Source organism: Muntiacus reevesi, chromosome 11 (assembly GCF_963930625.1).
Source record: "Muntiacus reevesi chromosome 11, mMunRee1.1, whole genome shotgun sequence".
NCBI lineage: Eukaryota > Metazoa > Chordata > Mammalia > Artiodactyla > Cervidae > Muntiacus > Muntiacus reevesi.
Window position 1 is genome coordinate 67,489,521 of NC_089259.1, and position 14,296 is coordinate 67,503,816.

General features: G+C 39.1%; 1 protein-coding gene across 1 annotated transcript in view; it reads left to right on the plus strand.

The window, feature by feature from the left end:
- Positions 1-14,296, plus strand: part of LOC136144480 (ATP-binding cassette sub-family C member 4-like) — a 108,021-nt gene that overhangs the window by 67,962 nt on the left and 25,763 nt on the right. The window contains exons 19-20 of the mRNA XM_065902382.1: positions 3,331-3,477; positions 7,518-7,597. Coding sequence (XP_065758454.1) covers positions 3,331-3,477; positions 7,518-7,597 — 227 coding nt within the window. The remainder of the gene's footprint in view (positions 1-3,330; positions 3,478-7,517; positions 7,598-14,296) is intronic.

Here is a 14,296-nt window from a genome sequence, read left to right on the forward strand (position 1 = left end):
TCCCAGTTGCATTTAGAAAGGCAGAGGAACCAGAGAGCAAATTGTCAACATTTGCTGGATCATAGAGAAAGCACAGGAATTCCAGAAAAACCTCTACCTCTGTTTCACTGACTAAGCTAAAGCCTTTGACTGTGTAGATCATAACAAACTGGGGAAAACTCTTAAAGAGATGGGAATAGTAGACCATCTTACCTGTCTCATGAGAAACCTGTATGTGGGTCAAGAAGCAACAGGTAGTACCCTGTATGTAACAATTGATTAGTTCAGGCTGGAGAAAGAAGTATGACAAGGCTGTTTGTTGTCACCCTGTTTGTTTAACTTATATACAGAGCACATCATGTGAAATGCTGGGCTGGATAGTTTACAAGCTGGAGTCAAGATTGCTGGAGAGTATCAGTCTCAAGATGTGGGTGATAGCACTCTAATGGCAGAAAGTGAAAAGGAACTAAAGAGCCTCTTGGTGAGGGTGAAGAAGGAGGGTGAAAAAGCCAACTTAAAACTGAATATTAAAAAATTAAGATCATGGCATCCAGTCCCATCACTTCATGGCAAACAGAAGGGGAAAATCTGGGAGCAGTGACGGATTTCCTCTTCTTGGGTTCTAAAATCCCTGCAGATGGTGACTGCAGCCATGAAATTATAAGACAATTGCTTCTTGGCAGGAAAGCTATGACAAACCTAGATGTGTTAACCTAATGTGTTAAAAAGCAGAAATGCCACTTTGCCGACAAAGGTCTGTATACACAAGGCTCTCTTTCCAGTAGTCATGTACAGATGTGAGAGCTGGACAATAAAGAAGGCTGAGCACTGAAGAATTGATGCTTTCAAACTGGGGTGTTGGAGAAGACTCTTGAGAGTCCCTTGGACTGCAAGGAGATCCAACCAGCCCATCCTAAAGGAGATCAGTCTTGGGTGTTCACTGGAAGGACTGATGTTGAAGCTGAAACTCCAATACTTTGGCCACCTGATACAAACAGATAACTCAATGGAAAAGACCCTGATGCTTGAAAAGGTTTAATGCAGAAGGAGGAGAGGGTGACAGAGGATGAACTAGTTGGATAGCATCACTGATTCATGAACTTCGGCAATCTCCAGGAGACGGTGAAGGACAGGGAAGCCTGGCATTCTGCAGTCCATGGGTTTGTGAAGAGTTGGACATGACTTGGAATCTAGAAAAATGGTACAGATGAACCTATTTTCAAGGGATGAATTTTTAGGGGATGAACCTATTTTCAGGGTTGTAGATGTAGAGAAAAATGTTTGGACACAGAGCGGGAGTGGGGAAGTGAGAGAGATGAATTGGAAGATTAGAATTGACATATACACACTGCCATGTGTAAAACAGACAGCTAGTGGTAAGCTGCTATATAGCACAGGGTGCTCAGCTCAGTGCTCTGTGATGACCTAGCGCGGAGGGAATGGGGGAAGGGAGGTCCAAGAGGGAAGGGATATATGTATATGTATAGCTGATTTACTTTGTTGAACAGCAGAAACTAATACAACATTGTAAAGCAACTATACCCCAATAAATTTAAAAAAAAAACTAAAAATTGAAATATTCTCACAGGAAATGCTTGTACAAGCTTTCTACAAAGAGTAAGTTATGTAGAAATCCACTCATTGAAATTTTTTATTTATTGATCACTTGATAAGAAACTTGAATCTACCAGCAGTTTACCTTCTGAATTAGTGGACAGTGAGGGCTTAGAGAAGAAGGAAGGGATTCTGTTACACATTCATATAGGATGGTGGACTCAGGCAAATTCCTGTTGATGGAATTCAGGAATTTGAGCAGCTTTCAGAAATTAAATAACACTGATGTGGTAGCTGAATGGAAAAAGTACTTGATGGAATATATATTGCCAAAGTTATCCCCTCTCTATATAGCATTGTGAGTTGAAGAGATGTTTGGAGGGCTATTTTAATTTTTATATGCATAGTAGTGCTCTTTTATGTCATTAATAATACACAAATTTAAATGATTATATTTATTTACAAATGCTTTGGGGTTCTATATAATAGTGAGAGATTAGATTATCTTGTTTAGAATATCTCATGTCAGAATATAATTTGTTGCAATTCAATTATTTGAGAGATTGTCCACTTGCAACTTAACATGGTCTTTTTATACTCTACATAGCTACTTAGGCAAAGAAGTAGCGAGTTTATTTGTATTATTTTAAATTTTTGTTGATTTTTATTATAGTTGCTTTCCAATGTTGTGTTAGTTTCTGTTGTACAGCCAAGTGAACCATTGAACATATGTCCTATCTTTGGATTTCCTTTCCATTTAGGTCACCACAGAACATTAAGTAGAGTTCTCTGTGCTATACAGTAGGTTCTTAAGAAGCTATTTTACATGGAAGTAAATTTCCTTATAAATTACAAGGAAATGGTAGATCATGTCTCCTTTTCCCGGTTAATTCTTGTGCTGGTAGCAAAGCATTGGAGAAGGGAATGGCAACCCACTCACTCCAGTATTCTTGCCTGGAGAATTCCATGGTTAGAGGAGCCTTGGGGCTACAGTCCATGGGGTTGCAAAGAGTATGACACGACTCAGCAACTAACAATTTCACTTTCACCAAAACATACCTTACTTTTAGATTATGGGGCATGTTGTAAATAATGAGATTTGAAATGTGGAGAAAGAAAGATCAGCTACTTGTATAATTATCTTGCTTATAAGTTTTATTACAACTTATAATTGAATTAGGCAAGCCTAGAATGAAACTGTGGAGAAGGCAATGGCAACCCACTCCATTACTATTGCCTTGAACAACCCATGGACGGAGGAGCCTGGTAGGCTGCGATCCATGGGATTTCGAAGAGTCAGCCACGACTGAGCGACTTCACTTTCACTTTTCACTTTCATGCATTGGAGAAGGAAATGGCAACCCACTCCAGTGTTCTTGCCTAGAGAATCCCAGGGACGGCAGAGCCTGGTGGGCTGCCGTCTATGGGGTCGCACTGAGTCAGACACGACTGAAGTGACTTAGCAGCAGCAGCAGCAGAATGAAACTGTACTTTACACATTTTCCCCCCATGTTGTTTCTATTTAATGAGAGGAAAACAGTGATTTTACACTTTTATTTACAAATGAATTTTTTGAGAGCATTAAACTCTTAGAGAATCTACTTTATATATAAATATATATATATATATATACACATAGATATATGGTTTTTATTCTGTATTCTATATATGTAAACCTCTATATAAATTTTATTTATAGAATAAAATACACAGTATCTTTTTAAACTGCCTGCCATGCTTTAGCATGGTTGAGAATAAGACAGAGATCTTGTGCTGAGTCATGTTTCTTTATTTCAGGGTTAACTGTGTCTACTGTCCTTTTTGGCATCACACGGTCTCTGTTGATATTCTACATCCTTGTTAATTCTTCACGAACTTTGCACAACAAAATGTTGGAGGCCATTTTAAGAGCTCCGGTATTGTTCTTCAATATAAATCCAATAGGTAAGTCGGACACCAAATTTTTCAGTGAATATGTCTTGTTAACACATTAAGTGCCTGGTTTGTATGAAATACAATTTCATATTTGAAAATGGAAGATACACTTGAAAGAAAATCATTGTGTCTGTTTATTCATTTTCAACAAAAGCTTCACTGATAATTTTTCCTGCCAGAGAAAATCTGAATATAGGAGCATATAAGCTTTTATTCCAATTTATGCATATCTGTAAAGATAAATGAATGTTTACTTTGCAGGATGATTTAGGAGTCCATTTCTTATGAAACACCTGACAGATGAGGCAAATGTATTGAAATGTTTTTGACTAATTGTTAAAACGTTGGATGTGTTATGTAGTGTTAAACTAAGTAGGAAGGACCTTTTTCCCAGGAACATCTCTACAGAAGACAGGCTATGTGTTTCTTTCTTGCATTGTCCATTCATTTCTGGGACCACAGAGCTCTGCCATGTGCCTGTATTTTGAGTTTTACCTAAATGGTAATGTAAGATTAATTAAAATACAAGATCAGTGAAATATAAGCATCCTCTTAGATAAAATCAACTATCTAGTTTTACAATGGACTTTTGGTTACATTTAAGAGGTCTTGTGGTACCTAGCAGGTGGATCTTCAGTATTAAGTAAGAGTGTCCCTGAAGGGTTCCCAGTGGTTATTTCCTCCTCCCTGTGGTCTTTGACCTGTCTTGCTTTGGAAGGTAGCCTCCTGACCTGGGTTCCTATGAAGAGTTAGTTCATCAGTGCATATGCCCACTCTGTTCAATTGGTTAGACTTCTGCTGAGGCCCAGGGAGGTTTTGTTTTTGTAGATCATGATTGACAGGGCCTGTTGAGGCAGGGATGTGACTGGAGGGAGGACAGCAGTAGCCTTGGCCTGGCCATCAACTAGCTGTGTGATCAAGGCCAAAGTAGGTAGATACTACTAGAAGCAAATCTCCAGGCAAGATGTTGTCATGGTTATAAGTATGGACTCTAGAGCCAACTTCCTGGGTTCAGTCCTGGTGCTAGTTACTAATAGTAATAGCCAGTTATAGTTATGTTAATACTTATATGCTAGTTATTTAATTTCTCTGTGTTTCAATTTTCTTACCTGTAAAATGAGGATACTGTTCACACACTTACTGGGCAGGCAAATCTCCAGGCAGGATGTTGTCATGGTTATAAGTATGGAGTCTGAAGCCAACTTCCTGGGTTCAATCCTAGTACTAGTTACTAATAGTAATAGCCAGTTAAAGTTATGTTAAAACTTATTTGCTAGTTATTTAATTTCTCTGTGTTTCATTCTCTATGTTTAATTTTCTTACCTATAAAATGAAGATACTATTCACACACTTACCAATATCTTGATGTTGTGGGCATTAAGCAGGTTAATACATTCACAGCGCTTAACAGAGGGTCAGTGCCTAATGAACCTTAGTGAGGATGTTGACATGGTGTTTGGGAACTTCTCTCCTGTGAAATGGGATTAACTGCTGCCATTTCTGTTTCACAAGACTGTTGTGAGGATTAAATAAGGCTGTTCAGTGAATAAAACTTGTGCAGATTTATTCAAGACATGTTCTTTAGTCCAGGTCCTGTGAGGGGCACAGGATGGTAAACTGCAGAAGCCCACACAATCTTAAGGTATTATGAAGCTAGAGTGAGGAAGTAAGTGGAAGAGTCTTGCTATTACAGCTGTGAAGTCTCTCTACTTTGCCTGTTAAAGTGAAAACTACAGTCATACATTTGGGAGCATCAAGTGAGACTGAATTTCTGTTACCACAGCCTCTGAGTGGTTGTGACCACTGTTAACCAGGCTGTTGATGACCTGTAGACTTCTCCAGATGCTGATTTATTATTCAAGGATTTGGAACCAAGTTTAAATCTTTAAGATCACTAATCCTAGAGCAGCAGGCATACCAGTGTGTATCTTGTCTTCCTCTCCTGTGTCTATTATCAGAACTTCATTCCTTCAAGAAAATAGAAGCCCAAATAAATACTGCAAAGATAGGTCCAAAGGTTTAGGGGCATCAGTTATTATTCCTTTAGTGGTAGATTAAATTGAACTCTTCTCTGTGTTTATTTTCAAAAGTTTAATTTTTTAATAGATGATTTATTGTGGTCTTGGTTTCTGGTATGTGATGGCATGAAGAGAAAACCACATAGAGTGGTATTACTTGTTACCAAGTTCAAGCTTGCTCTGCTCACATCAAAATGCCAGTAAGTCTTACAAACGACATGTTAAGGCTAAAGAATAATGACTTTATTTGGAAACCTGGCAGACTGAGAAGATGGCAGACTAATATCTCAAAATAACCATCTAGTTGGAGTCTGGATGCCTGGTTCTTTTACAGAATATAGGGGAGAGTAGGCATGGGAGTGAAGTCAAAAGGCCATTTATCTTACACAATAAGAAGGTAGTTTTTCTGCAGCCATTCACAGGTGGTGAGGGTCAGATTGTCTCCATGTGAGATGATAAAAGCCACTTTAGTTTAACATTCAGGCAGAAGGGCAGGGTTCCCTGACAAAAGCAGTGAATAGCAATGGTCAAAGAAACAGATCCAGCATGGAGTCAATATTGGCTCATCCCTGTTACAGTTCCTTAGGTGTGCACCTCCCCTGTCTGGGGCCAGTGTCCTGTTCTTTCTCATCCTGAGTCTCCTCAGGGTGCACCGCCCTTGCAAAGGGGGCTGCAGCATCCTTTGTTTACTGAAGTGACAGATGACATTTTTAGTTTATGCCAGATATTTATCAGAAATTCTCATATTCTATCCTGCAGCCTTAAGGATATACTATCATTGTGGATTCTGAGAAGGGAAGTAAAATCAATGATAAGTGATCCTTACTCATTTAGTAATATTTTTGTTTTCCATCCTATATCCCTCTGATCTTCTTAGATGCTTATTTGTATGTCTGTGCTTGTCACACCTGGTATACCTCTGAAAATAAGAGCTTATTACCCCAGTAGTAAACTTACAACGTGGGAATGGCCACAAGCCATAATTTCCCAGAATGTGAGCTGCTGTGAGCCATCTGGAGGGAAAAAAAAATTGCAGAGAGATTATAATTATGTTTATTTAAAAAGTATCACTTGGCAAAATTAATCTTGATAATGAAAGCAAAATTGGTGTAACAATTAGGATAAACTTAGGTATTTTGCAACTATTTATTTACCAATTTAGCACTTGGAGTATGTCTTAGATGGGATGGATCTAAAGGGAGGGAACATTCTCAAATGCACCAACCCTTCCTGTTACTGCCACAAGATTCCCCCATTCTTTTAAAAATCAGGACTCAATTTCAATTCCCCACCCACTGCCTTTGGTGGTTTTTTTGTTTCTCTTTAGGTATCATCCTATTTTGTCTTTCTTTTTACTACTGACATGGCTTATTTCATAAGAATTTGTAGTATATTAAATTCGTTGTTGTGTTACCACTAAGTCATGTCTGACTCTCTTGTAGTCCCATGGACTGTAGCCTGCCAGGCTCCTCTGTCCATGGGATTTCCCAGGTAAGAATACTGGAGTGGGTTGTCGTTTCCTCCTCCAGGGATCTTCCTGACCCAGGAATTGAACCCCTGTCTCTTATGTCTCCTGCATTGGCAGGTGGATTCTTTAGCATGAGCCCCTAGGGAAGCCCAATATATTAAATATTTAATACATGTACTTTAAAAAAAGATGTATTTATTTATTTTTAGTTGCATTCATCTTTGTTGCTGCATGTGGGCTTTCTCTAGTTACAGTGAGCAAGGGTTACTCCTCATTACAGTGCCTGGGGTTCACATTGTGGTGGCTTTTTCTGTTGCAGAGCTCAGGCTCTAGGCACATGATCTTCAGTAGTTCTGGCTCACCGGCTTAGTTGCTCTGCAGCATATGGAATCTTCCTGCACCAGGGATTGAACCCATGTTCCCTGCACTGGGGATACTATACCACCAGGGAAGTCCCTAAATATATAGTCTTCAAAAATATTGTTTTGATTTGTTCATGAATTGTTTCTCTTAAAGCTCCTATCTGAGGAAATGAGTAATTTTTTTGTATCCTGTTCTTGCAGGAAGAATTTTAAATCGTTTCTTCAAAGACATTGGGCATATGGATGACTTGTTGCCCCTGATATTTCAAGATTTCATCCAGGTAGTGTACCAGTCCTGCCAGAATTCTCACAGGGAAGAGCAGAGTGCCTGTTTCTCATGGATTTTTCACAGGGACTGGAGGTGGGCCTTTCAGCCTGCTGATGTGTCCTGTTATCTTACGTAAGAGGCTGTGTTTCTGAGAGAGAAGTGCAGCTGTGATTGGGAGGCTGAGTTTACATGAGAGACACCTGGGTCAGGAGTGGCTACATAGTCACATCAAGGTTGGTCTGAAGCAGCGACGTGCAGGGTAAATGGTTCTCCCTCTACCTTCCACGTGTCTTTTGTCAATTACTGTGAGCATGTCTCATAACAAAGAGATAATCACCTCTCATGGAGAGATAACCTAGATCAGCTAAATTATGCATTGTATTGGGCTTCCCAAGTGGCTCAGTGGTAAAGAATTTACCTGCCAATGCAGGAGATGCAAGAGATGTGGGTTCAATTCCTGGGTTGGGAAGATGCCCTGAAAAATGAAATGGCAACCCACTTCAGTATTCTTGCCTAGAAAATTACACAGAGGAGCCTGGCGGGCTATAGTCCATGGGGCTGCAAAGAGTTGGACACAGCTGAGCACGAGCATGATACATTGTATTCCTACAGGGGACAATTATTTGCTGTACCATTTTATTTGGATAAAGCCAGGTGTGGTTACTTACAAAGAAAAAAATGGTTAAAAATAAGGTGAAATAATACTTTAACAAGGACAATGTTGTTTAGTTGCTAAATTGTGGGACTCTTTTGTAACACCATGGACTGCAGCCCACCAGGCTTCTCCATCCATGGAATTTCTCAGGCAAGAATACTAGAGTGGGTTGCCATTTCCTTGTCCAGAGAATGTTCCTGACCCAGAGATCAGACTTGTGTCTCCTGCAGTGTAGGCAGATTCTTACCACTGAGCCACCTGGGAAGTCCACCAAGTTTCATAGAGAGAACCTTAAGATATGAAGGCTTTTAAGCCAGTAATTCGATTATGGGATCAAAGTCATCTCAGAAAATGTCTTTTGCTTTTGTAGACAGTTTTTCTTTTCACAAGCTGATTGCTCTGCCTTAAGGTGTCTTATTACCAAATTCAGACTTAAATTGAAGAAAGTAGGGAAAACCACTAGACCATTCAGGTTTGACCTTAATCAAATCCCTTATGATTATACAATGGAGGTGAGAAATAGATTGAAGGGACTAGATCTGATGGACAGAGTGCCTGATGAACTATGGATGAAGGTTCAGGACATTGTACAGGAGACGGGGATCAAGACCATTCCCCAGGAAAAAGAAATGCAAAAAAGCAAAATGACTGTCTGAGGAGGCCTTACAAATAGCTGTGAAAAGAAGAGAAGTGAAAAGCAAAGGAGAAAAGGAAAGATATACCCATTTTAATGCAGAGTTCCAAAGAATAGCGAGGAGGGATAGGAAAGTCTTCCTCAGTGATCAGTGTGAAGAAATAGAGGAAAACAATAGAATGGGATAGACTAGAGATCTCTTCAAGAAAATTAAAGATACCAAGGGGATATTTCATGCAAAGATGGACTCAATAAAGCACAGAAATGATATGGACCTAACCGAGTCAGAAGATATTAAGAAGAGGTGGCAAGAATACATATAACTGTACAAAAAAGATCTTCACAACCCAGATAATCACAATGGTGTGATCACTCGCCTAGAGCCAGACATCCTGGAATGTGACATCAAGTGGGCCTTAGGAAGCATCACTAAAACAAAGCTAGTGGAGGTGATGGAATTCCAGTTGAGCTACTTCAGATCCTAAAAGATAATGCCATAAAAGTGCTGCACTCAGTATGCCAGCAAATTTGGAAAACTTAGCAGTGGCCACAGGACTGGAAAAAGTCAGTTTTCATTCCAACCCCTAATAAAGGCAATGCTAAAGAATGCTCAAACTACTGCATAATTGCACTCATCTCACACGTTAGTGAAGTGATGTTCAAAATTTTCCAAGCCAGGTTTCAACAATATGTGAACTGTGAGCTTCCAGATGTTCAAGCTGGGTTTAGAAAAGGTAGAGGAACCAGAGATCAAATTACCAACACCCTCTGGATCATCAAAAAAGCAAGAGAGTTCCAGAAAAACATCTACTACTTCTTTATTGACTATGCCAACACCTTTGATTGTGTAGATCACAATAAACTGTGGAAAATTCTGAAGGAGATGGGAATACCGGACCACCTGACCTGCCTCCTGAGAAATCTTTATGCAGTTCAGGAAGCAACAGTTAGAACTGGACATGGAACAAAAGACTGGTTCCAAATATAAGAGGGACTACGTTAAGGCTGTATTTTGTCACCCTGCTTATTTAACTTATATGCAGAGTACATCATGAGAAACGCTGGGCTGGATGAAACACAAGCTGGAGTCAAGATAGCTGGGAGAAATATCAATAATCTCAGATATGCAGATGACACCTCCCTTATGGCAGAAAGTGAAGAAAAACTAAAGAGCCTCTTGATATAAATGAAAGAGGAAAGTGAAAAAGTTGGCTTAAAGCTCAACTTTCAGAAAACTAAGATCATGGCATCTGGTCCCCTCACTTCATGGCAAGTAGATGGGGAAACAGTGGAAACAGTGGCAGAATTTTTTTGGAGTGGCTCCAAAATCACTGCAGATGTTGAGTGCAGCCATGAAATTAAAAGACGCTTACTCCTAGGAAGGAAAGTTATGACCAACCTAGACTGCATATTATAAAGCAGAGACATTACTTTGACAACAAAGGTCCATCTAGTCATGGCTGTGGTTTTTCCAGTAGTCATGTATGGATGTGAAAGCTGGACTATAAAGAAAACTGAGCGCCAATGCTTTTGAACTGTGGTGTTGGAGAAGACTCTTGAGAGTCCCTTGGACTGCAAGGAGATCCAACCAGTCCATCCTAAAGAAGATCAGTCCTGGGCGTTCATTGGAAGGACTGGTGTTGAAGCTGAAACTCCAATACTTTGCCCACCTGACTCAAAGAGCTGACTCCTCACCCAGGAGGTGGCGGAGCTTCTAGGAGCTGACCTTTGACTCCAGATGAGAGGGAAAGGCTGCTGTGGATGGTGGGGCAGGAAGTGTTGGTGGAAGCCACATTGCTGTGTGAGGCCCAGTCTTTCTATCACCAGCTGAGGAGGGGAAGGGACGGGGCTGGAAAGTCCTTGTTCAGCTGTGTAAGCGCACCTGTTTCAAACTCATTTTTGATTATTTTGCTTATCCTTGTTGTATAAACCTTTGAAGATTCTTGATAGTTTTTATTTTTATTACTTCTAAAGTATTTATTCCATATACGTTCCTTCATCTAATTTCTTCTCACTCCCTTAAATGAAATTTCAGATGATTTATTTAATATTTTGTGAAAGTTATGCCAGGTGTTGCTAAGGAAAACCCTGGATTCTGAGTAGTTGTCTACACTGCAGGACAGTCCACCCCCTCAGGTGATGTCATTCAGAGACCAGATCCCAACAGAGAGGTGATCGTGAGTTTGTGCACCATCCTGTACACTGACTCTCACAGCTACCAGATATGTTGCCTGTTTAGTCCCATTATGTGAGTGGTGGGGGAAATTGGAGCTGCTTACCATTTCACAGGATGAAGGAAAGCAGCTTAAAAAATCAATTTATGTTGTGTGATTGCACCTGATAGTCATTCATGATGTCAACAGCTTTAAAGTGAGGCAGTGCAGAGCCCCGCAGTCTCCCTTTCCAAGCCCCCGTCCCAGCTTTCCCTCTTACCGTCTCTGCCCCACAAAGCCACACTCTCCTTTCTGTAAAATGGAAAAATAATGCCCACTTAACAAGATTGTTGGAAAGACAAAATGAAATTCATTTTAATATTCTTATTTGCATAACATCTAAATGCATGTTGAGCAGTAAGTAACTGTTTTTAAAATACCACATATGTGTTTTAGGTAGGAAATAGTCTGATGACAGTGGTATTTGTTGTTGTTCAGTCACTAAGTCATGTTCAACTCTTTGTGACCCCATAAACTGCAGCACACCAGGTCTTCCTGTCCCTCACTATCTCCCAGAGTTTGCCCAAGTTCATGTCCATTGAATCAGTGATGCCATCCAGCCATCTCGTTCTCTGCTTTCCTTTTCTCCTTTTGCCTTTGGCAAAATGGCATTATGTTGCATTAAAGTTATTGTCAGAGAGAGTTTCCAGGCCCATAAATATCAACTCAAGATTTTGTATCACAGAGATTCCAGGTTTATGATCCTTGAAGATTTGAATGGACACTTTCTTATGTAGACTCACAAAATAAAAATCAGTTGTTTTCAAGACAGACCATTGAGCATTAAGTATTTCAGAGTAATGTAATTTTCATACAATTTGCCAAAGTCCCAAATAACACTGAGTAAGAAGTCTCAATTATCTACAATTCTTGTCATTGAAATCATCACCTCCAAGGAGTCTTCCTACTGCTAAAATAAGTAAAACTGAAAGTGAGATGTGGAAGTTAGGTTTAGGCATTTTAATTAAAAAAAAAAAAAAGTTTGGGGTGTGTGAACTTGCACACAGCTGCTCCCAGAAAAACACTGTAATTTATTGAGGAAAACTAAGTTGTAAAATGCTTATTCCCCACACATCCCTCATTCAGCAGGAAAAAAACAAAATCAGCAGCTTGTCAGAGCTGAACTGAGTCTTCACGTCCGTTCATGGACGCAAAGGGCAAATACCCTTGAGCCACCAATGCCGGCTGTGGTGAGAGCACCTCACCACAGCTACAATGCTGTGTGTTACACAGGTAATGCTGTGTCATTCCCTCCTCAGCACACACGACGCACTGACTGCAGTTTTATGAAGTGAAAATGCCCAAGAAAAAGAAAATGTGAAGGAGGTGTCCTCAGTCATTTCTTTCCAGAAAGGGGAGCACAGAAGAACATGCCAGTGCATCTGGATATTGAGAACGAAGCCTGAGAATCAGCGTAATAGGTTATTATGGGTCACTTGCTTTTACAGCCTTTGCTTGTCTCAGCACCTCTGACCCTTGCATTTCGTTGTGTAGGGATGTCAGGGAAAGTGTGTAGAGAGTATTCCAGCCTCTCCCACTGAATAATGAGTTTGTCATTTTGAGATTTCTGTGGTGTGGACCCCTTCCCTAACCCCTTCCTCAAATTCCCCTTGGGGATGTTTATTTTTAACATATATTTAATACGAGTCCTTTGTGGATATTTTCTTCCAGTCAGTGGCTTGCCATTTATATCCTTAGTGGAGATCAAGGTTTAATTTTGATGAAGTCTAATGTTTACCTTTTTCTTTCGCAGTTGATGTTTTTGTATCCTAAGAAATATTTGCCTATCCTTAGAACTGTGAAGATATTCTTCTATGTTCTACCATTTTAGATATTGATGCATCTTGCACTAATTTTTATATGTGAAAGAGTAATTGGTGGTTGAGTTATATTTTTTCCAATTTTTCTGGACACATTTGTTAAAGACTTTTATGCATTGAATTAAGGAAATCTGCATCTGTACAATTTATTTTGTTCCTCAGTAGTTGCAGTTTATGCTGATATTTTGATCCTTATACTAATACTGCATTCTTAGTTACTGTACATTTTAATGAGAGATGAAACCCATAGTTTAAATTGTCTAACTTTGTGCTTCTTTGTCAAGGTTGCTTTAATCATTCTGGATTCTTTTACTTTTATGTGTAAATTTTAGAAGCCTTTCAATTTGTTTTTAAATAAAAGCCTGAAAGTTTTATTAATATTTCCTTTTAGCTGTAAAATATTTGAGAAGTCTGAGTCTTAGCAATGTTGGATCTACAGTTACTAATATGTGTCTCTGCTTATTTAGGCCTTTAATTTTTAGAAATAATTTGTAATTTTTACTATAGACATCTTACACTTCTCTGGTTAAATTTATTCATGCATATTTGCTTTTTCATAGCATTATTGGATTTTTAAAAAAATATTTATTCATTTATTTTGGATGCACTGGGCCTCCTTTGTTATATATGGGCTTTCTCTAGTTGCGGTGAGAGGGGGTGACTAGTAGCTATGGGTGGACTTCTGATTTTGATGGCTTTTCTATTGCAGAGTATGGGCTCTAGGGCTCATGGGTGCCAGTAGTTGCAGCAATCTGGTTCTAGAGCCTGGGCTCAGTAGTTGTGGCACATGGGCTTAGCTGCTCTGCACATGTGGATTCTTCCCAAACCAGGGATCAAACCCATGTTCCCTGCATTAGGCAGGTGAATTCTTAACCAGTTGGAACACTAGGGAAGTCTTGTTTCTGATACCATTATTCACTTGCTTGTTGCTAGTCTATAGAAATATAGTTGATTTATTTGTGAATTAACTTTGCATTGATGGAGTCAATAGTGGTATGCTTTTTTATTTTTTTAATTCTATAGGATTTTGTCCATATGCAATCATGTCAGCTGTAAATAATCACAGTTTTGTATCTTCATTTCCAATATTTATGACTTTTATTTCCTTTTCTTGACTTGTGGCTAGACTTTCCAGTTAATGTTAAAGAGAATTGGTTAGATAATATAATCTTGTATTCTCAGGGAAAAATCAATAATTTTTCATTACAAATAATATTAATTGCATTTTAGGTAGATATCTGTTATCATATTGAAAATACTTCTTTTAGTTCCTCAATTGCAAGAATTTTACTTTTTTTAAAAAATGAAGAAGAGGTATTGAATTTTAACAAATATTTCTTCTGCATCTCTTCAGCTGGTCATACAATTACTTATCTTTACTCTCTTAATG